This window comes from Squalius cephalus (assembly GCF_949319135.1).
Source record: "Squalius cephalus genome assembly, chromosome: 15".
NCBI classification, from domain to species: Eukaryota; Metazoa; Chordata; class Actinopteri; order Cypriniformes; family Leuciscidae; genus Squalius; species Squalius cephalus.
In genome coordinates, this window is record NC_137136.1 from 24,628,624 (window position 1) to 24,651,730 (window position 23,107).

Genomic DNA, 23,107 nt, shown 5'->3' on the forward strand with positions numbered 1-23,107 from the left:
GGGACAATGATGATGATACAAAACTACAGAGCGTAGGCGCCAAAGCTGCAGTGGATCCGCTTACCTGAAACCCTCCGTAGCTGGCAGATTTAAAGAAAATTACCGTTGTTTAGACAAATAAATAAATGACAGACAGTATGTATTACCAAAATGTTATCATGTATGCTTTATGATACCTCAAATAAGGGATTTTATAGAAATTTATAGTGTTAATATTTATCAGCGAGTTAACAAATGGCTTGAGTATGCAGAGCATTCACAGCTTATATGGACCGCATGCTTCTGACACACACACATGTTGGTTCTCCATGTTTTATGAATGTAATGATTTTATGTATATTTATTTATGTCCATCCAGCTACACTAACCCTATACCCCTAAACCTACATACGTATCACAGAAAACTTTCTGAATTTTGAGATTTTCAAAACATGTAGTATGATTTATAAGCTGTTTTTCTCATGGGGACCAAAAGTGTCCCCATAAGGTCAATATTTACTGCTATTACTATCCTTGTATCCATTTGGTCCCCATAAAATAGGAAATACCAGGTACACACACACACACACACACACACACTGACACACATACTCTCACTCGCATTCTTTCACAGTCTGCCAGCAGTTTACTCTTACAACACTCAGACCCCTTTAAAACACACACACACTGACCAGTCGTCTTTTCTGAACACACAGTCTACAAAACCTGCTGTTCACTCTCACACACACACATAAGTGTGGAGGCAGAGGTGGCAATCACTTGTTCTATGGGTTCTGGAGCAGGACAGAGGATTGGTGTATTTATGGTAAATTCATTCACAGGAATCACAGTGTCTGGAAAAAATGTCTTCTTTGTATCTCAAGATGGACCTTTCCTAAATACATTTATTTAGAGATGATCATTCAATCCATAAAAGGAGATTTGGCAGACTGTACCTGCTTTACCATAAAGATGAAGATCACTGTTCTTCTGCATCTGACTCTATTGCTGGTGAGGACATCAAGCCTTGAAGATTCACCTATGGACAAATTAACAGATGTTTCTGGTGGAAGCAGTCAGCATTTAAACTCTGTTCAGCATGGAGAATGTAGCTATTCCTTCATACTGCCACAACCTGAGGAGAGCAGAACTGACAGCTGGCCAGAAAAACATGTCCAGAAAGAATCTCCTCAGGGGAAGCAAAGCCACTTAAACCAGCGGATCCAACACCTGGAGCTTGCCATGGAAAATTACACCCGTTGGCTCCAAAAGGTAAGTCAACATGTCATTTAATGTTCTGCGAGAGGAGAGTGAATGGATCACACACTCTTAAAAATAAAGATTCATTATTAGCATCTATTGTTTCATGAAGATCCTTTCATGTAATCTTTCTATTGCACAAACGCTTCTTTTTAGTGTAAAAAGGTTCTTTTGCTCTTGGGGTGGGAGGAACGTAAATGAAACATACATTCGTTCATGAAGAGGACAATGTGAATAAATCTAGATTTAAATTCGAAGAGACAAGATAGTCTTTGCATGAGCTGTAATTTTATTCTTATCCAAAACAAGGCGATCTGAACATTATGGAACGCTAACACATTTTCTACCACAGTTCCTCCAGGTTTCAAGCTAACACTCTCATGTAATGTGTTTCACATTATGTAAGGTGTACATCGTGTGAGGTGTTTCATTCATACTCTCTCACAGAAAGTCCGAAACGTATTCGTATAAGAAATAACTTATGACCTTCCAGGAAATCCCTTATATGGACAAAGGCATCCAGCTATTCGCTGTAGCAGCAGCTGAATAAAAAGCAGAAACGTTTTTACTGATGGAACGTGGACAATAAATAGCAGCACAACTTTTTTCAACATTGATAATAATCAGAAATGTTTCTTGAGCAGCAAATCAGTTATGAGAATGCTTTCTGAAGGATCACGTAACACTGAAGACTGATGTAATGATGCTGAAAATTCAACTTTGATCACAGGAATAAATCACATTTTACAATATATTGTAATACTATTTGACAATATTACAGTTTTTTTTTTTTTTACTGTATTTTTGATTAAATAAATGCAGCCTTGGAGAGCAAAAGCATTCATTCATTCATTCATTCATTCATTCAAGTGTTTGTATAGGCAATATAGGGAAACATATTATAGAAATTAATGGTTATTATTCAGCGGTGTATGTGATTTCTTACCAATTAAAAGCAAGAGATGATAAAAAAAATCTGTCAGTTAGACAAAGGACAGACTAAAACTGGTAGCACACCTGACATTTCTTTTCCCCTCACTTCTGAAATGATGGCTAGGACCCTGGTCATCCATTTCATTTAAGCACATTTAATGCACCAATAAATTGTGGAAAGTTGTGGAATGAATTTATCTTAGCTATATGTGTTCATTATAAAGTGGGTTTTAACCGCAGAGCTCACATAAATAAGAATGAAACACTTTAGGTTCTGTTCAGTCTCTCAATGTCAAGCATTACTTTGGGGAACAGCTTTACAGTCAATGATAAAGTCTAGTGCAACTAGAGGTCTGCTACCCGACCCGAGCCCGACGGGTCCCGAAAAATGTGCGGGTTTCGGGTCGGGTTCGGGTTGGGTTCGGGTTTGTAACTAAGAAAAACTAAATAGGCTATATATAGTTTGCGTGCCGTGTGCTTTGCCTGCTTGCTGTATTGTGGTGACCGGCACGCGAGAGAGAGAAAGTACATGCGTGCGCAGATGTGCAATGTGCATAGGCTACACAGACCACAGACACACAGGCTCTCTCTCTCAAATATATATATATATATATATATATATATATATATATATATATATTAAATACAACATATTGCAAAAATGGTAGGCCTATTTGCTGTGAGAAACAGAGTGGACCTCAGGTTCGGGTCGGGTTCGGGCTTAACATGTAAATGTAATTGTCGGGTCGGGTTAAATGATCGCGGATACGGGCCAGGTTCGGGCTTCAGTTTAAAGCCCGTGCAGACCTCTAAGTGCAACACACTCTCACTTTACTGTAAAAAAAAAAAAAAAAAAAAGGTAAAAGGACTTTTAATTGGTTACCGGAAAATGCCCTTACTAGCCTATAGTGAAAACCTGTATTAAAGTTGATTCTTAGCAAAAAACACTGTTCTTTCAAAATGATATGTACTCATTAATGTGTAATTACTTCTACCAACTAATCAAGTATTCTCGTAAGCGTAGAATCTGCCATTTAGAATACATACGAGCGAGTCGCTCGAATGGCAGCAGCCATGTTGCGCCTCTATCTTGAAAATATATTAGTCAAAGAGAGACATACCTGGAAATTCAAGCTTCGCCTTTCGCGTTTTTACACTCAGTGGCACTGTGACGAATGCGAGGGGGAGATTACTCGCGACTGCCGGCAGATTTGAAATAATACGGCCACCGTAGGAGTTAAAACGCCCTCGGAATGGGAGGGGCTGGAAAGTAATATTCAGTTGGTAGTCATAAACAATTTCACCGCTAGATGGAAGAAAAACTTACACAGTGTAGCTTTAAAAAAAAGGGACATTTCATGTAACTTTAGGGTAAAATGTTGTTAAATGTACAGATTTTGTAGAAAAAGAACAAGTAATCTTATAATTTCAGGGAAAAAACATAATTTGACAGTAATTTGGTTATTTCAGTCAATGAAACATATGTCATGATCTTTTTTTATGATAATTTAAGTTCAATAGAACTTAAAATGTTGCTATCATTTTTTTCTGCAAAGTTCTGGCAAGCACAGCTGTTTTACTGTTAATGTCAAATTTACAGTGTATTTTACACTTCGGCGAATTGGTATTCACATGAATTCGTACGATCTCATTCATATTTTTTTTTTACTTTCTGCGGACACCCAACTGAGGGTTAGGTTTAGAGCTGGACCATAATGCTAATTTGTACAAATTCATATGAATTTGCCACCAATCCACCCAAACAGAAAATAATTACGTTTTCTCATGAGTTCGGGTTGGTCTTAGTGAAGTTTCATGGATCAGTAAGAATTTGTTCTATTGTAGATTAGGAAGCAGATTTTGACATCTTAGGAGTGCTGTTTTAACTTTGCTAACTTGTGTTAGCTCTGGTGTTTGCTTATCAACATCCTTTATTTGTCAGTCTCCTAACCCTAACACTACCTACCTACCCATCACAGAAAACTTTCAAAATATGTTACAAAAAATTCAGAAATTGCTTGCAATGACCAATGAGACCAATGAGAATGTGCTTCTCATCCTTGTATACACAACTGGACTGTTGTATTCCCTCTTGATTTCCAACTGACACGGCTCTTTCCACACCTTCAAAATTGATTTTATGCATTCCTATCGGTCAAGTGCTTTGTCAGAGCTTTCTCTAATGAGTAGGCGCCCCAATGGGAAGGGTTGTGTGTTTCTGGGCTGATGGGGGAGACATGATCCGTCCCTAAGAAAACACACTCTGTCCCCAATTTCAAATCCCAGTGAGCCAAACCAGCTATTGGTGAATGCTATCCCCTAGGAACTATGTTCTACGTAAAATCAGAGAACTGAAGATTGAAAAACCACAGCAAATGCCCAGATTTATATGTATTTTTCTTTTAAATATAGGTCTTTTCAGACTAATGACTGATGATTAATGGAAAAAAATGAAAATAAACATTCAAACTGCCATTGTATGCCTACATGTGTATATTTTTGGTCTTAAAAAAAAAATCCAAATCCACCTGTCATGCCATAGGATTTTTATTTTGTGATGCTTTGATCAATGCACTTTATTACAGTTTAATGCCGTTTTTTTCCCCCCCAGGTTGTTTCTTAAATTTTGGGAGTTGATTTTATTAAAGCGAACAGATTTTTCTTTCTTTTTGGTATATTATGATTACATTTAGACGTGGTATGGATACATTAATTTAGTTTTTTTTTTATTCTTATAAAATGTCCTTTATTTCTAGATTTTAGTGTTTTACCTTTGTCTGAGACTGAGACTTTTAGCCATAATCTATGAAAACCCACTATAAAACTTAATTATTGTTTACTTTTTTACTCAAAGTTGTGGCATAATTTCTATCAAATCAATTTCGCTCCAATCAAATAGTTATTTAGTGCAAATAGCATAGTGCAAAGAAATACTCTATCAAACAAATACATAATTTGAGATGATTTACCTCAGATGATACACTAATGCATCTGAGTGAGTCTGCATTATCTTGACCCATTGAAAAATGTTCTTGTCCTCACCATCTGCAAACCACAGCCCCTGCTCTCTAACCACCGATATGCTCTGAAAGAAGATTGAGACCTGTTTAATCTCTGCCTGTGGCTATTTGGTCCAGCTAGAACAATCTTAGGATGCAGGGCACTAGATAAACACATCCTGTTACAACACTTCAGCTGAGTGTTATACACTCCAGGCCCAGAGGACATAAAGCTATCACTTCAATGCAGTGAGTATTTATACATCTTGGACTCCATCTCATTGAGAGCAGCTGAAAATATCTCTTCCTGTAAACACTGTATAAAGTGCTGATAAGGAACCCAGAGAATGTACCAGAACTGTAGCTGTACTCTGTGGGATGTGTTCAAATTATCTTTGTGATGGAAGACTAACAGTAAGCAGAAGCGTCATATCATTGCATTTGTAAATATGTTCAGTTTGTAACTGATAAGTGTTTACTAGCAGGTGCACAAAATCAAGCATTCAGCCATGGAAAGAAAAAATGCTTTTAGTAGATTGAATTGCACCTTTTCTGTCCCTACAGTGTACACAAGGCAAGATTCATAAAAAAAAAAAAAAGTTTGACTGGCATGCATGAACTGACCCTCATCTGGGTCAATTAAAAGAGTGATCACAGTTCTTTTTAAGTCTATTTAAAATGATTTTTAAAATCTAATTTAAATCATCTGCAATGGTGCAGTGTTCAGAAGATGAAGGGAGAGTAGAAAAGTAGCAGTATGTATTCCAAACAAATGAGAGAATTAGACAGCCAGACAAGAGAACCGTTGAGTTTTGGTTTTGTTTTAACTTTTGCCTGCCTGTTTTCCCTAGTTCGGTTTTTTTTTTTTTTTTTTTTTACCTGTTTCTGTTCGGTTGATTACTCTCCTAGTGTATTTAAAGGTGCTGTCTGTAAGAATGACAGCTAGTGGTCCAAATAGGTACTGCAGTCCAAATTCAAAATAGGAGATTGTTGTTTACCCCGACCCCTCCTCCTCAGACTCGATGCTCACGCGGGTTACCAGTTTGACGACACGCAACAGGAACGAGCGCAATTGACAATGAAAGCAGAGGAGACTTATAGACTGTGAGTTAATGAGTTGATTTATCCGCGTTTTAATATGCTCTCGTTCATAGAGATTTTTAGATGGATACCGAGGCTTTTTAGGTTGTGTAGAATCTGCAATCTCTGACCTAGTTTGTTTGCTCGTTTCCAGGGCTGCGATACGCTGTGTTTCCTGCCAACTGGCATCCCGGGGTGTCGAAATACTATTGGGTGAACTGGCAGTGGGCAAGATCACACATCCAAAACAAAAACGTGAACGTGTAAAATAATGAGTAAAATAACTGGCTGTAGAAGTGTTTTTCAGAGAAACGAGTATGTGAACTTATAGTCCATGAGCCAGGGCCCCAAATTTGGTCCATCGGTATCAACGGGGGGGCAAATGCTATCATTGTTTTTTGGCAAGGTATACACCCCTAGTATTAGAAAAATCACGATAGCAGTGCAGCGGTGGTAGCGAAATCACTTTTTTGAGCTCATGAAGTAACTAACCCCCTCAAATAAATTCCGTTTTTGAAATCTGGTGTATATCTGGTTTAGGCTCATGCTAGGGTTATTGTCAATAATATGGTGCTTGGTATCGTTGGAAAGGGGACCCTTTAGGCTTTCATTTAAGCCCAGTACTGAATCTGTCTGACAAATACAGAAGTCACATGACTTCTTTAAACCAGAAATAACACACATTTTTCCACAATTTCCGCCTAAACTGTATGCTTTCTTTTATCCCTGTGGCATGAAAGAACACCACGGACACAAAACTCAACAACTTCAATACTCAAGGCACTCTGATGACTCAGAAAATGTATAATATACCCATACTATTTATTAGTGAGAGCCTTAAATTAGACTTGTGCAGCCAGCACAAGTCTTCAAAATAGAATAGAGCCAATAGAATGGACAAATAGAATACCCTATTAGTCCAGGGCCAAATGGCCTATCTATTCACGTCTATCCCCCCCCCCCCCCCCCTCCTTTAAGCTTTATTTCTTGTGATTCTCCTATGTGTTCCTTGTTGAATTTATTAAAGGACTCCTTTGTGTGATCTCCTTTGTGATTGTGCACTTACTACAGCCACCATACTGTGACAAGAACAACACAGCGTAAACAACTTTGCATAAAGACAATAACTGACCATGAACTGATGAAACTGAGGGGTATACACAGGGCGGGCAACAGGATTACACAGGATTTAATTAGAATTACAAACATGAATAAAAAGTGTTAAAAAACTACATAGCAGAAGTGTGAGACTTATGGTTAAGTAGAGAGTGGTTTGAGAGAGTAATAGTGAACTGTAATTGTATTAATAGTTGCGAACCCTGCTTTGTCTAGTTCACAACCTGTCTAAACAGGTTCACCCCGGTCCATTTATGTACATAATAAAGAGTATAAACTAACTATAAAATTGCATCTTGTAATATGTAAGTCAATATTTGAACAGCTTTAAAGATTTTTTTAATATAGTTAGATATTTGAGTAAGTTGAAATCCAATACTTACATTTAAAAGTGTAATCCAGCATTTTAACTCAACTAAATCAACTAAAATATAAACAGTTGTTTTTACAGGGATCCACAAATTCTATCCTTTAGGGCCCAGAGAAAGAAAGACACATTTGTTGGCCACATTCGAAGGAGTCTTCAAATTGGCACAGTCTTCGTCGAGGCACTCTGGTCATGCATGCAGCCTTCGAAGCATAGCCACTGAATTGAGACGCAGCTAAAGTGTCAGATCAAAAATGATTGAACTTAGCCATGATAACATGTGAAAAGATCTTAGAAGTGTATTCATGTTGGTTACTTTTGGTTTTGAAAAGCCTTTATACCATTTTCCAATTTAAAGGGGGGGTGAAATGCTCATTTTCACTCAATCTCCTGTTAATCTTGAGTACCTATAGAGTAGTATTGCATCCTTCATATCTCCAAAACGTCTTTAGTTTTATTATATTTATAAGTTAAAGATTGGCTGTACCGAGTCTTTCCGGAAAAAACCGAGCGGCTGGGGGCGGGCCGTGTGGGCGGTGTGCTATAGCTGTGCTAACTGATCTAACAACAACACAGAGAGACATTTGAAGTAGTTTACTCACCGTGACTGCTCGATCCTTAAGCATTAGACGATCTGCAAATAAGTCGATCTGGGCTTTGTTTATAAAACAATCATCGTCGAAATGCAGGGAACAAAGTGTCGTGCACAACCTCCGTTGATGCTTCGAAAAAACAAACTCCATCCACTATTCCCTTAACGCTGGGTTCTTTGGGAATCTGTGCAGGGTTGTCTTGCCCTGCCAACCAAAAACCCACTTCTTTGGTGACATTGACTTCCCTAAAGCCGAGCAGAGCGCTTTGAGGTAACGTACTGCTTTCGCTCTCTTCTCTCTCTGGTCTGCGAGTGCGCGCGCGGCCGCGGAGAAGTGCCCTTAGGACCCATATAAGGAAATTCCGCTCTATCTTACGTAAGACAGAGCCATACTCGAAAAAAACTTTCCGAAACTTGTGACAAACCGGAAGGAGTATTTTTGGAACAAAAATACTCCTTCAAACGTACAACTTAACTTTTGAAACTTTGTCCATGTTTAGCATGGGAATCCAACTCTTTAACAGTGTAAAAAACTCAGTATGCATGAAACAGCAATTCACCTAAAATGTCTTGTGAAGTTACCATCAAGTACAAAGTAATAACAAGTGCCGGTACACTAATTTCAAAAGTTTATGAATGTAATTTTAATAACGTCAATTTTTATCATCAGTTGCACCACATACATTTTACTAGCCTTGCCTTGTCATAAAAAGGTCAAATTATTTTATATTGTAAGAGACTTGCTGACATTGATACACATTCATGTGGGTCTTCAGGGTTCCTCTCTGTTAAATCATGTCCTGCTTTTTCCTGGTATGTTTTATAAAGAAATTAAAATCATGCTTTTCAGAAGATGTGTATTCAGGTCATTGACCCATTTAGAACTTTTGGGATAAATTGAAGTGCCAAGACAGTCAAAAGTGGACTATACTGCCTTCATATAAGTGATCCAGCCGAACACATTTCATCATGTTGTGGAACTATCTGCATAAGCTTCGTTTTCATGCACGAGGTTGCCAGAGCTAACAAACACATCTCTATTATATCACCAACATGGGATTGCAAATAGACTTTGTCTATTTTGTCCAAATAGACTCTTGCAGATGATTTTTTTTTTTTTTTTTTTTTTTTTTTTTTTACTGGAGTTTATAGATAAATATTCATTGTTCAATAGAGTATTTATCCCCATTCCCTCTCAAAAATGTGGTAGAGTGCCTCATATTTAAAAAAAATATTTCACAAAGAGACATTACTAATGATACTCTGGGTGTTTGAGAATTTATGATTAGGATTCCTCATTGTTTTTTCTATCTGGTTCCCACACTTTAAACTGAGAAAATTGACTGTAAAATATAATAAAAACAGTCTTATTCAGAGTGTGTAGCTGCTCAATACTAGGCTGATTCAATATCATACAGTTGCCCCCAAAAGCACAGCTGCAAGTATTTAGATATAATATATGTGACCATATATAAAGACCACAATGAATAATGTATGCTCCTATTCATTCTCTCTCTTTGCATATGTGTGTTTGCATATAGATTGAGGTCTTTGTAAAGGACAGTCTGACAAAAGACACAACACACCTGCAGAATATTGCTCTACATAATGAAATGACAACCATGCTGGATCTTGGCACCAAGCTACTTTCCCAGTCCACCCAACACATCAGGAGACTAACAGACACGGAGACACAGGTGTGAATGCATATCCAAAATGTCCAAAAACATTAATCAAAACATGCTAATATTGGCTAATAAGTATTCTTGGGAATTCATGAGTTTACATAATAAGAAACACCACAGTGTTTTTTTAAAGTGCATTGATGGCCACAGGGATTTATGAAACTGAAAAGTGTAATTAAAACACATCAAATGCTGTATGTCATTATATATATGACAGGTTTTCAATCAGACTTCTCGACTTGAGATTCAGTCACTGGAAAACGCTTTGTCCTCCAACAAACTTGAGAACAAACTCCTCTGGCAAACCAGTGAGATCAACCAGCTTTGGGACAAAACAGGGTATTTTTCACTGACACTACTTTTCTACTTTTAATTTTTTTTGGTTTTCTGGTAACTGTCAAATGCAACTCTGTCCTATTCATGTCTGTGTCTGTGTTCAGTACTCTAGAGCAGCGTATTCTTAACATGGAGGCACGTCACCATGCAGAACTGGGTTGGATAAAGGGTGAGCGGACAGAGCTTCAGAGACTCCTGGCCTCCCAGAGCTCTTCAATACAGAGCTTGGAGCTCAATCTAGAGCAGGTCGTCACAAACAACAGCGCCCTCTACCGAGAGCAACTACAAATGTATAGTACCATCAATGATCTGTTGAAACTGTGCTCCAAGAACAAAGGTACACAAATTGGAGAAACAAATTGTGTACTGCACATGACATTCAGGGGAAATGTTATTTTTAGAATTTGTTCCCACAACTGTTCCCTTGTTTTAATTTAGCCACATTGTGGCCACGTGGCCAAGGAAACTAAAATTAGGGAACAAATCAGTACAACGTGGCCACAATTTAACTAAAACAAGAGAACGAATTTGTACAACATGGCCACAAATTAAATCGTGTGAATGAATTCTATTTTTATTTTCTGCATGTCATGTGCAGGACTCCATGCTATCGTTTAAAAATATTCTACCAAAATGCTACCAAATGAATGTATACTCATGAACGTATGTTAATATCTTATAAGAATCAGCCTTATAAATTTTCACTGTGTCATTGTCATATTTCATTTATTATCCATTGGAATTGTATATACACCACCATCTACCCTGCTCAAATATAAGCACTAGTGTGAATTAACCCCTAATCCATAGTTTATATTTTCAGAAGATCATTCGTGAGATCACAAACACTCAGGATTGTTTTGCACTGACAGTTTTGTCACAGCTCATACTTAATTTCTTTAAACCTGTCTGCTTTACATCACGTAGACTTCAAATCTGACTGGCCCACATCAGGGTTCTTGCAGACCATGAATAACCTCTTTTGCTGCCAAGTAAAACTTGGATCTGAAACATTGTGTGAAAATCACAGAGTCTCACAGTTCTCACGTCCCTCTTCAACCTCCATGCACTGATATAGGAGTCTGAGGAGTTAGAGCAAATCATAAATATAGAGAGATTTGTTCATTCACTTAAGGCTTTTAAGATTCAGTTGGTAGCCCAACACTGAATTGAGCAAACATCTAATTTTAATATCCATAAGACTATGACGACAGTTATTTGTGTTTAGTTAGCTTGCCTACTTACAAACCCGTTTGTTTTCTCTCTTTCTGCAAAATTTTAACACATTCTTTACTTTTTTTTATTCATGCCTGTTTGAAGCAGTGAGTCCAAATGTTTTCAAACAAATGGATGATATTATAAAATACAGAGACTGTGCCGAACTCTTCAGGGCTGGATTTAACAGGAGTGGAATTTACACCATCTACATTAGCATGCAAGACATGCATAAGGTCAGTCTAAATGGGATCTGATAACAGAGCTACAGTAGTGAGGCCAATAGTGTTGCATTTGTCATGTGTTATGGTGAAAGTGTACCTATACAGCACTTTTTTCCCCCTTCTTAAGTAAACTGAGTATTTCTTTTAGTTATACAATAGTTTCTCCTACCTTAATGTGCAGAGACAACTATAAATAAGCCATTTATTTAGCCAACACTTTTTTTTGTGGTACTTTCAACATTACCAACACACTCTTATGGCAATGATAGTTGGCGAATTCATATGAATCTCATTCATATATTTTCGTATGACCTGCTTACATCCCACTGAGAGTTAGATTTAGATGTTTAGATGTTAGGGTTTGACCTTCATGCTTTCCCCCCTAAAAATCAAAATGGCAGCTCCTAAAATAGTCACTTTTCTCATGAGTTTGGGTTGTGAATTACTATTTGTTTGAGCAGTATGACATAGCAACAATGGCAATGGGATGAGTTGGCACACATTTGGGGCGGGACTATCTTTTTGATCGACTAATGACAGGTGGGGGCGGGGTAGTGTTTGTGTACCTTGTTTGAAAGTCATTATTTTTGAAATTCTGTTTGGTCCTGACACAGAAATTATACACTCCATCTTTATTTAAACCAACATCAAGATACTAACCTAACTTATGTCTTCTCTGTTTTAAAGTGTAAGTGGTTACACTTTATTTTAAGGTGCCCAAGTTTCAGTGTAATTATACAAATAAGTACTGAATAATATTAATTAGTGAATTTACTATATAATCAGGCTTAGCATTTGGTTTAAGGTTATTTGCTTGTAATTATGCATAATTTACTGTTGTTACTATAGCATGTACAAGATGTGTAACAGGTACACTGTAAAATAAAGTTCTGCCATGTACATTGTTTGCTATGCATTTTTTTTCAATATATGACACATTATGATAAGTTTAATGGTTACACTTTATTTTAAGGTGTCCTTGTTACAGTAATTATACGTTTAAAGGGTTAGTTCACCCAAAATGAAAATTCTGTCAGTAATTACTCACCCTCATGTTGTTCCAACCCCGTAAGACTTTCGTTCATCTTCAGAACACAAATTAAGATATTTTTGATTAAATCTGAGAGCTGGATCCCTCCTCCATAGACTTCTATAGACGTTATAACTTGCTGGCCCAGAAAATGTATTAAAGACATCGTTAATATAGTCCAAGTGACTACAGTGGCTCAATCTTAAGTTTATAAAGTGACGAGAATACTTTTTGTGTTTCTGGGCCAGCAAGTTATAACGTCTATAGAAGTCTATGGAGGAGTGATCCAGCTCTCAGATTTAATCAAAAATATCTTAATTTGTGTTCCGAAGATGAACGAAAGTCTTACGGGGTTGGAACAACATGAGGGTGAGTAATTACTGACAGAATTTTAATTTTTGGGTGAACTATCCCTTAAAGTACTGAGTAACATTAATTAACTACATGTTAGGTTTGGTTTAGGGTTAGTTGCATGCAATTATGCATAATTTTTAGTTACTATATTGTAACTACCTGTAATGTAAAGTGTTATCGTTTTAATTAACAGGCCTAAATACTTTAATTAATAGGCTATATAGACACATTAATGGCTGTTAAGTTTTGCAATACTTCCAAATTGTAGAGCATACACTCCAAATAAACCATGGGTGACACACTGAAAGAAGTCATGGTCGTACACATAAACCAGAAATGTTGTTTTTGTTTGTTTTTCTGGAGTAATCAGCCTACAGTATATCTATGTGCCAGAGTACTTTACACTAGAATAGGTATTGACTGGCTCAGGAAGAGCAAGAGCTGGAAATACTCTTGGCTGAACTCTCAGAGTAACAGCTGGGTAAATGCTGCACTCCAGAACTTACACTACCTGCACTGGCCTCGTAACTTATTTCTGAGCTCAAATGCTGTCATTGGCATGCCCATTATTACATTTGACCTGGTCAGTGCCTATATTAGTGAAAGAGTGATATACTTAAAAAAAAAATCAACCAGCTAAAATTAGTTACATTTAAGGTCATTCAAAAATCTGTAATTTTTAATGCAATTTTACTTTTTTTTTTTACATTGTAAGTGCACAAATGATCACTTTCCACTCAAAGCACAATCTTCCTTAAAAAAAACATACATTTTTATGCTTACTCTCAGGTTTTTATGCACTGTTCTAAATTATGGAGATAAAATCTCTGAATTTGAGGAGTAGAAGATAAATACTAGAAGCCGATGTCTTATCCTGTTATATCTCCTCCTACTAGGTTTATTGCAACATGGATAGTGCTGGTGGGGGCTGGACCATCATACAATCGAGGAAAGATGGAACGGTGGACTTCCACAGAACCTGGAAAGAGTATAAGATGGTAAAATGCTGTCCTACGGAGTGAAACAAATAATTTAACAAGACACATTCTTGGATTCTAGGTTTTTTACTCTGAATGAAATTACGAACGAGGCCTTATTAAAAATATTAAGGAACATCATTTTTGAACAAAGCAAGCCAGCAGTGCAGTTCAGCATGTGCAAAGGGTATTGAAAGGACAAATCATAAGTTTGTACTTATTAGCAGTGCTGATCGAGGCCTGGCATAACTCCCAGAAGTGACTGGTCTGGCACACGCAAAGAGGCAGCAGTTGCCATCCTGATTTGACTCATAGAGAGGACATGATTTGCCTGTAGTGTGAGCAAGCCAATTTTCACTATTCTGATCCTGTAATGGATAATATCTCCATGATACAATGCAGCAGCTGTCACAAAACAAATCCTATTACTGTAGGTGTTTATGAAAGAAAAAAAATACAAACTAAATATTCTAAGAATTATGAAAATACCTAGTTCTGGCATGAAACTCTAGATGGCGCAGGCTGATAAGTCTTTGACTCATTTGGTAGCGATCACATCATTATCTACATGGCACAGCTGATTGGTTGCTTTTGCATCAGAATCCAATAAGCTGCAGCTCAACATGCAAACAAATACCGGGGTTTTTCTGGTAGAAGTATGCAGTGCGCTTTCAGAAACCCTGCACCTTCCTCAGCTCCACATGTATAGATCTGCTACGGGTAATTTATACATGTTACTTGTGCAGCAGCAGCATGTCTTACATGCTCACAGCAATTTCTGTGAATGTATTGGCAGTTGCAAGTCTCAGTACTTGCTCTGCAGCAGCATCAGCAGCATAGCAGATCTATTCCGCCAAGACCAAATACTTTAACATTGCCATATGCATTACCATGCCAATCTCTATTACCGTACCAATCTCCGGAGAGTTGTCATGATAGAAACTGAGTAAAAACTACAGAGTCCGGGTGAGCCAATAGGGAGCTGCCAGAAGGACCTGCTCCTCATCCTCCCTGACTTTGCACAGGGTCTGTGCAAGTAGGCACATGGGGGGAAAGGCATTTTTGCATATTCTGCCATATACCCCAGGAGCCTCTGAAAGAATTTCAGTGGGACCGCCGTCCTGCCTTTGAACGTGTTCAAGCAGTTCAGCACCGACTGAGGTTGTCTGTTCGACCGAATCCAACTCCATACCGAGAAAAGAGATCCTCTGCATGGGGGTGAGTTTGCTCTTTTCCCAGTTGACCTGAAGACCCAACTGGCTGAGGTGCCTGAGTACGAGGTCCCTGTGTTCGCATAACTGATCTCGAGAGTGTGCTAGTATGAGCCAGTTGTCGAGATAGTTGAGGATGCGAACGCCCTGTTCTCTCATGGGAACAAGGGCCAACAAAATGGCGGCGCGTGCACACGCAGCAGCTCAGCTCCCCACGTATCGACATGTTTTGAGTAGTTTACTAATAGTTTATTTCTTTCTAAGAAACACGTATGCACAAGTATATATAAAATACAGCCGGCACGAACTTCTCGTCATCAGTTTGACGCCCGGGGGCTGTACTTTTAACCAGGATGATCCTAGACACAACATACCGTCTGAGCTCGTCAGACCAACGGGGTCTCCATGGATTTCTCTCCCAGCCGAGAAGCGACAGAGGCGGCGCTGTGAGAGGAGGCAGAAGCGGGGCTGCAGAGCCGGGATACGAGCTAGGCTAGGCAGAGACCCACACAAGCCTACATTGCCGAGCCTCTTCGTCACAAACGCAAGATCACTTACCAATAAAATCGAGGAGCTGGAACTTATTACATCCACACAGAAAACCATCCAGGACTGCTGTGCTATGGTAATTACGGAGACTTGGCTCAAGCCAGCGATCCCAGCGGAGGCTATTCAACTAGCAGGCTGTGTAGCGCACCGAGCCAACAGGACCGCGGAATCCGGTAAGAACAGAGGAGGGGGGCTCTGTGTTTACACCAACGACAATTGGTGTACAAACGCTGTAATAACTGACACTTACTGCTCCCCGGACTTGGAGTATTTAACAGTAAAATGTCGCCCCTTCTACCTGCCGCGGGAATTTACAGTTGTTGTTATCACTGCTGTTTACGTACCTCCGGATGCCAACATCAAAACAGCTTTGGCCTATTTGCTAACTGCCATTAGAAAACAACAGCAGGCTTATCCAGAAGGAGCTTTTGTCATAGCAAGTGATTTCAACAGAGCCAACCTAAAAACTGTTCTCCCAAAATTTTACCAGCATGTAAAGTGCCCCACAAGAGGGAAAACATACTCGACCATGTTTATAGTAACGTCAAGCATGGATATAAGGCATTACGTCTCCCCCACTTAGGACTGTCTGACCATATTTCATTGTTTTTGAATCCAGCATATAGACCAGTTATCAACCGGATCAAACCTACTGCTAGAATAATACAAATTTGGCCGGTAGGAGCGTCTGAGCAGCTGCAGGACTGCTTTAGACTGCTTTAGACTTTTTTTATACTGACTGGACCGTATTTGTGGACAATAAAATCGACATCTATACATCCTCTGTGCTATTTTATATAAAATGCTGCATTGAAAATGTCACCACCACGAAACGGATCTGTATGTTTCCTAACAACAAGCCGTGGATGAACAACAATGTAAAACATCTGCTGCAGGCCCGTAATTCTGCTTTTCGGTCCGGTGACAGGCAGCTTTACAGTGCAGCCAGGACGAATTTGAGGAAGGGCATCAGGGATGCTAAGGCCGCCTATAAGCAGAGGATTGAGAACCACTTCTGCAACTCCGACCCCCATCGGGCTTGGCAGGGGATTCGGCACATCACTGGGCAGATTAACACCACTTGCCTGTCTAATAGCAGTGCTTCAATGGCAGAACAGTTCTTCAGCCGCTTTGAGGTGGAAAGTACCGAGACTACCATCAACCCTGTTCCAGATACAAATAGCCAGGTGCTCATTCTTCAACCTGCTGAGATGATACGCACTCTTCGTAAAATCAAGGAATGGAAAGCATCTGGACCAGACGACATTCCAGGGCGCACACTCAGAGACTGTGCAGATGAGTTGGGTGAGGTACTCACAAACATCTTCAACTTGTCTCTGTTGCAGTGCACTGTCCCAACCTGCCTGAAGACGTCTATAATAGTGCCGGTGCCAAAGCAGGTTGCTATAACATCTCTCAATGACTACAGGCATATTGCACTAACATCTATAATTATGAAATGCATGGAGAGGCTGGTTTTATATCATATCAAGTCTGCTCTGCTACCCACCATGGACCCCCACCAGTACGCATATAGGGCCAACAGGTCGACAGACGATGCCATCAATACTGCACTCCACACTGTACTGCGCCACCTGGAACATCAAGGGACGTACGCACGGCTTCTGTTCATTGACTACAGCTCTGCTTTTAATACCATCTTATCAAACAGACTGTTTCACAAGATGTCTGACCTAGGCATACAGCATAACATCTGCCTGTGGTTTAAAGACTTCCTAACAAAGAGGCCACAGTCAGTGAGGATGGGCTCACATCATTCCACAACTACGTTAATCAGCACGGGAGCCCCACTAGGCTGTGTGCTAAGTCCATTTCTTTACTCCTTGTATACTCATGATTGCGTACCATCTAATGACAACAACATCATAATTAAATTTGCGGATGACACGACTGTGCTGGGGCTGATCACCAGAGGAGATGAGTATGCCTACAGAGAGGAGGTACTGAGGCTGACGACGTGGTGCACAGAGAATAATCTTACCCTAAACATCAAGAAAACGAAAGAACTCATCATCGATTTCAGGAAGAAACAGATTGTCCACACACCACTGCATATCAACGGGGGGATAGTGGAGAGAGTATCAAGCTTTAAATTTCTGGGCACACACATTTCTGAGGACCTTTCATGGACAACAAACATCACAGCATCAGTCAAGAAGGCGCAGCAGCGGATGTACTTTCTCAGAATGCTTAGGAAAATAAACCTGTCAGGGCGGCTCCTGGTGTCATTCTACCGCTATTCTATTGAAAGTGTCCTCACATGTAATATGCTGGTGTGGTATGGAGGCTGCTCGGCTGGTGATAAAAAGGCCTTGCAGAGAGTTATAAAAACCGCACAGAACATCACAAACCAACAGCTACCTGCTCTGGATGACATTTTTAACTCCCGCTGCCTGCAGAAAACACATAATATTGTGACGGACCCGAATCACCCAGGCCATCAGCTCTTTGAACTGTTGCCATCTGGAAAACGCTTTAGATCGATCAAAACACGCACAACCAGACTCAAGAACAGTTTTTATCCCAATGCCATCAGGATAATGAACCATGAACTGAAACTACATCCTCAAATTATTACCACAAGACATTTTTGACATGCTAGACAATTAAGTGAAATAACACTAAGCACCTTATTTAATAATGGGCAGTTTGCAAAATGAATTTAACTACTCTTTGCTGTGTACGTTGGAAAGTATAAAAATTTCATTGTATGTTGTACAATGACAATAAAGAAATCTATCTATCTATCTATCTATCTATCTATCTATCTATCTACCTATCTCTGTGACATTTTCGTAAAGACACAGGGTGTCTTCGGGACAGCCCGAAGGGCAGGACCTTGTACTGATATGCTCGACCCTCGAACGCAAAGCGCAGAAACGGCCTGTGTCGAGGAAGAATCGAGACATGAAAGTACATGTCCTTCAGGTCGATTGCTGCAAACTAATCGTGGGGAAGGAAGCATTCGAAAATGCGTTTCTGCCTGAGCATTTTGAACAGTAGATTGTGGAGGCTCCAATTCAAAACTCGCAGGTCCAAGATTGGTCATAACCCACTACCTTTCTTGGGTACAATGAAATAGGGATTGTAATGCCCTGACCTCATATCGGCTGGAGGGACCAGCTCTATCTCCGCCCGCAAGACATGGGCATCGGCTGCTCTCATTGTAGTGGAGTGGATGGCCCGAAACTTGGGGGGATGCGGGGCGAACTGAATCGCATAGCTGAGTCTGATGGTCTGAATGAGCCAGCGAGACGGACTGGGGAGTGCCAACCAGGCTTGCAAAGACCGTACAAGCGTGACCAAAGGGACCGTAGATGTGCATTTCTTCCAGAAATGGAAGAAACTGCTCTTTTATTGAAAATTTGGGTACCGCTGGTTTTGAGGCCAGCGGCGGAACACAAATAAAGGGAAACTGAAGGTTTTCCACCCGGCCCTCTTCGGGGGAGGGAGCGGTGCGGTCACCATCTCTCGAAAAGCACTCCCATCCATCTCTGGGTCGCCCGTCCTAGGGCCGCTTGCTCTTGGCTTTGCCGCCCTTCTTGCGGGGGCCTGGACGGTTAGATCGAGACGCAGGCACGGGGACTCCGCCCCTTTGCAGGAACGAGAGTCTCGACTGCAGCTCCGAGATGGTCATCTTCTCACAATGGGTACATAAGTCATCCACGAAGGCTGCCTCAGCATGTTCGAGGCCCTGACAAACGAGGCAGCGATTGTGACCATCCCACGATCCCAGGTAACGACCGCATCCAGAAACACACAGATAGAACGTCATCTTTTTTGCCGTGCCTGTGCCGTCACGCCCGCACCAAAGTGGAGAGGTCCGAGAAAAAAGCTGGCTTGAAGTTTCACAATCTCCTGGGAGTTTGTAGAGAGCATCGAAGTGCTTGGCTCCGTAGCAAAAAGCTGAAATGCAATCGCACCTTCTACTCATTATATACCCGCGCTGCGAGGCTGAACAGCTCAGGCAAATGATTGCATGCCAATGTGTATTGGCTTGTTTTAGTTTCACTCGAAGTAGATTGGCCACTCTAGCGAGATTCCTATCAGTCGGTCATGACGCACGTATAAAAGACCGACCGATAAGGGAACAATGTAACAAATAACGTCAACAAATAATAGCAAATAATAAGGAAAATGTAAAAATGCAGAAACATTTATAGGGAATAGAGAATATTAGCTCAATGTAAAAACATCTAAAACATCTCATGATAGTTAAAAAATATTGTTTGAGTTGGTGATTTCATATAATGTAACTTGTGTGAAAAAGCACTATTTGTAGGTAAAGCGTCACCATGAAGGTTGGCCCCTAAACCTAATAAGTGTAAGCAGATCTTACAAAAACATACCTGCAATTCATCAATTTGCTGAATTGTAAAATATTTGTCTAAATGTACACAAATTATCATAAAATTGTTTTTAAACAGTAGAAGTCAATAGAAAGTTTCTACCGTCAAACAAATGTGTGTGTTTGTGTATTTCAGGGCTTTGGGAGTCTGACTGGAGAACATTGGTTGGGAAATGAGTTGGTGTACCAGTTGACCAATCAGAGGCAGTACACTCTTAGACTGGAGTTGACAGACTGGGATGACAAACTGGCCTTCTCCCAGTACGACAAGTTTTACCTTGGGAATGAGAAGCAAAACTACAGGTAGAGAAATTAATGTATTAAAACTCAGTCATGACAAACTTTAAGTATGCTAGAAAGCTCTCGTGGTCCTTTTTTCAAATAGTATTAAAACCCCATAGTGCATAGCTTTGTGCTGCTTGATCAAACTCACTCACATCCTTTTCACAGAGAACAAACATTCATACATTCAGTTTGGCTGTAGTGTTGTTTATTTATCATCAATTTTGAGAGATTATGAACAGTTAATTTGTCTCTTTATGGTGCTGTTTACACAATACACAGTCAAAGCTAGACACAACGCAGAGGAATATGTCTCGAGATGCATTTTTAAAAGTTGTGGACCGTTTACAAAAGACACATTTTCACAATTTGTCTGCATCAGTCAGACACCTCTGTGTATTGTTGTTTTGTAGCAGCTCATGACATGAGCACCAACTTTTTGAAGATGAGTCGGCTTCTATTCTGTTGACTGTGCTCCACTGAACTATTTTAGTTTAACCCATAAACTGGACATGTTTTAACTTGATATGCTGTCTTACAATGGTGCTGTTTGCTGTGCATAAGATATCATGAACTAACAAATAACTGATACTGACAGCATTTATTCATCTAGGTTCATGTTAATTTATAAATATACCATTTTTCTTTGTAATCCATGTAAGTTTTTAATAAATTAACTGTTTTAATTTATACAGCATAATATTTCAGTAAAAATATATTACAATTGTAAATTAACATTAACCAAGCATTAACCAAGCATTGTTTATGGTTTGCTCATGATACCTGGTGAATGAACTAATGTTAATGAATTGAACCCTATTGTAAAGTGTAACAATAAACAAACAAACAAATAAATACATAAATCAATAAATAAAGAAACAGGATGCTGTAATACTTTCTATTATTGTCACGATCTCCAGTGTTTCTCTTGTTCTTTATCTGGTGTTGTTCAATGTGGATGTACTGTGTGTGTGTGCATGCATTTGTTTTAGTTCCTGTTGTTTAGATTATTTTGTTCTGGCCTGGATTTACTTTATTGTCTTGTTTAAATAAACTGGCAGCTGTATTTGGATCCATTGTCCTGTTTTTACTAAAACAGCCACAGTTACATTTATACTCTCTTATTCACGATCTGTCTTTCTCTTTTAGGTTATTCCTGAAGAGCTACAGTGGTACAGCCGGAAGGCATAGCAGTTTGGTGATAAATGGGGCAGACTTTAGCACTAAAGACATGGATAACGACAACTGCATCTGCAAGTGTGCACTCATGCTCACAGGCGGTAAGCAGCACGATAGCAGTGGTGTAGAGATCATATAGGGAGCAAACAGTACTTGCCAGAAAAAGCTGTAACTCTTCTAATGTTCCCGCAATCCTCTTGACAGCCACCCTAACCAGTTTTCTTTGTTCATTGTGTCTCATGGTATTTCTAATACTTTGGTATTTTTTTGTAACCCTCACCTGAGCAACCCTTTTCAACAAAGAGATACATTGATACTTTGCAAGCTCTTTGTGGCCAATAGCTATTTTAGTAGCATTTAACTGCAAGAGATCTGACAATCTCATAAGAACAGCTGACATTTATTTGGAGTTAATGAGAGACACTTCAGGTGAGGACAGATGTGCACTATTTCACATGAGATTGATGTTTAGTTCTGAACATACCAATTATGAAAGGGTGTGCACACCCTGTAAGTTTTTATTTTTCTCTGAAATGTGTCACAGGTTTTCCACACACACACACACACACACACACACACACACACACACACACACACACACACACACACACACACACACACACACACACACACACACACACACACACACAAACAAACAGCTGTTTTAACAGGGATGTGCAAAGTGTTTATAATATAGTTTATTTTATTTTATTTGCTTTGGTACTATTTTCACAAGTAAGGTGTATATTTTCAAAACTCTTAGTACAAAAATCCAAACTGATCACACTTTTAACACAGCTAGTCATTCTTTCAAAACCTGATCTCATGCTTTCATTACATTTATACACTTTTCAGTCCACATAATCATTCTTTCAAACACATGATTATTGTAATATGTAATGAGAACATTTGGTTTAATCACATAAACACAACAGTATGATCTTCTTTCAATTTAGTACTTTTAACAATCAATCAGTTAATTCAACAGCAAACAATGCAAGATACATGTTTCAAATCACCGTTGTTGCTGAAATAATTACAGTAATACAGGCTACAGTTGCCACATTAGAAGTAATTGAATCCATAATGTTTGTAATAGTATCTATCCAGTGGGGTGTAACGGTTCACAAAATTCACGGTTCGGTTCAGTACGATACACTTGTGTCACGGTTCGGTACGTTTTCGATACAGCAAAAAGAAAGAAATGCCAGAGATTTTTTTTTTAATTAAAACTAACATAATAAAGTATGTTTTTTTTTTATTTTGAGCAATGATGGAGCTATAATTGACTCTTCTTAGGAGCTTATAAAACAAAACAGCTCCTTGGAAAAATGAAATGTAATATTGTAGTAGTTATAAACAAAGGTTTA

General features: G+C 39.2%; 1 protein-coding gene across 1 annotated transcript in view; it reads left to right on the forward strand.

The window, feature by feature from the left end:
* The first annotated feature begins 732 nt into the window (after positions 1 to 732).
* The window catches only part of LOC307171996 (angiopoietin-1-like), a 28,375-nt gene continuing 6,000 nt past the window's right edge, over positions 733 to 23,107 (forward strand). Inside the window, exons 1-8 of the mRNA XM_079893977.1 lie at positions 733 to 1,251; positions 9,868 to 10,023; positions 10,229 to 10,350; positions 10,452 to 10,684; positions 11,671 to 11,798; positions 14,067 to 14,168; positions 20,413 to 20,579; positions 21,708 to 21,838. Of these exons, the coding sequence (XP_079750103.1) occupies positions 895 to 1,251; positions 9,868 to 10,023; positions 10,229 to 10,350; positions 10,452 to 10,684; positions 11,671 to 11,798; positions 14,067 to 14,168; positions 20,413 to 20,579; positions 21,708 to 21,838 (1,396 nt within the window). The 5' untranslated portion in view covers positions 733 to 894. The remainder of the gene's footprint in view (positions 1,252 to 9,867; positions 10,024 to 10,228; positions 10,351 to 10,451; positions 10,685 to 11,670; positions 11,799 to 14,066; positions 14,169 to 20,412; positions 20,580 to 21,707; positions 21,839 to 23,107) is intronic.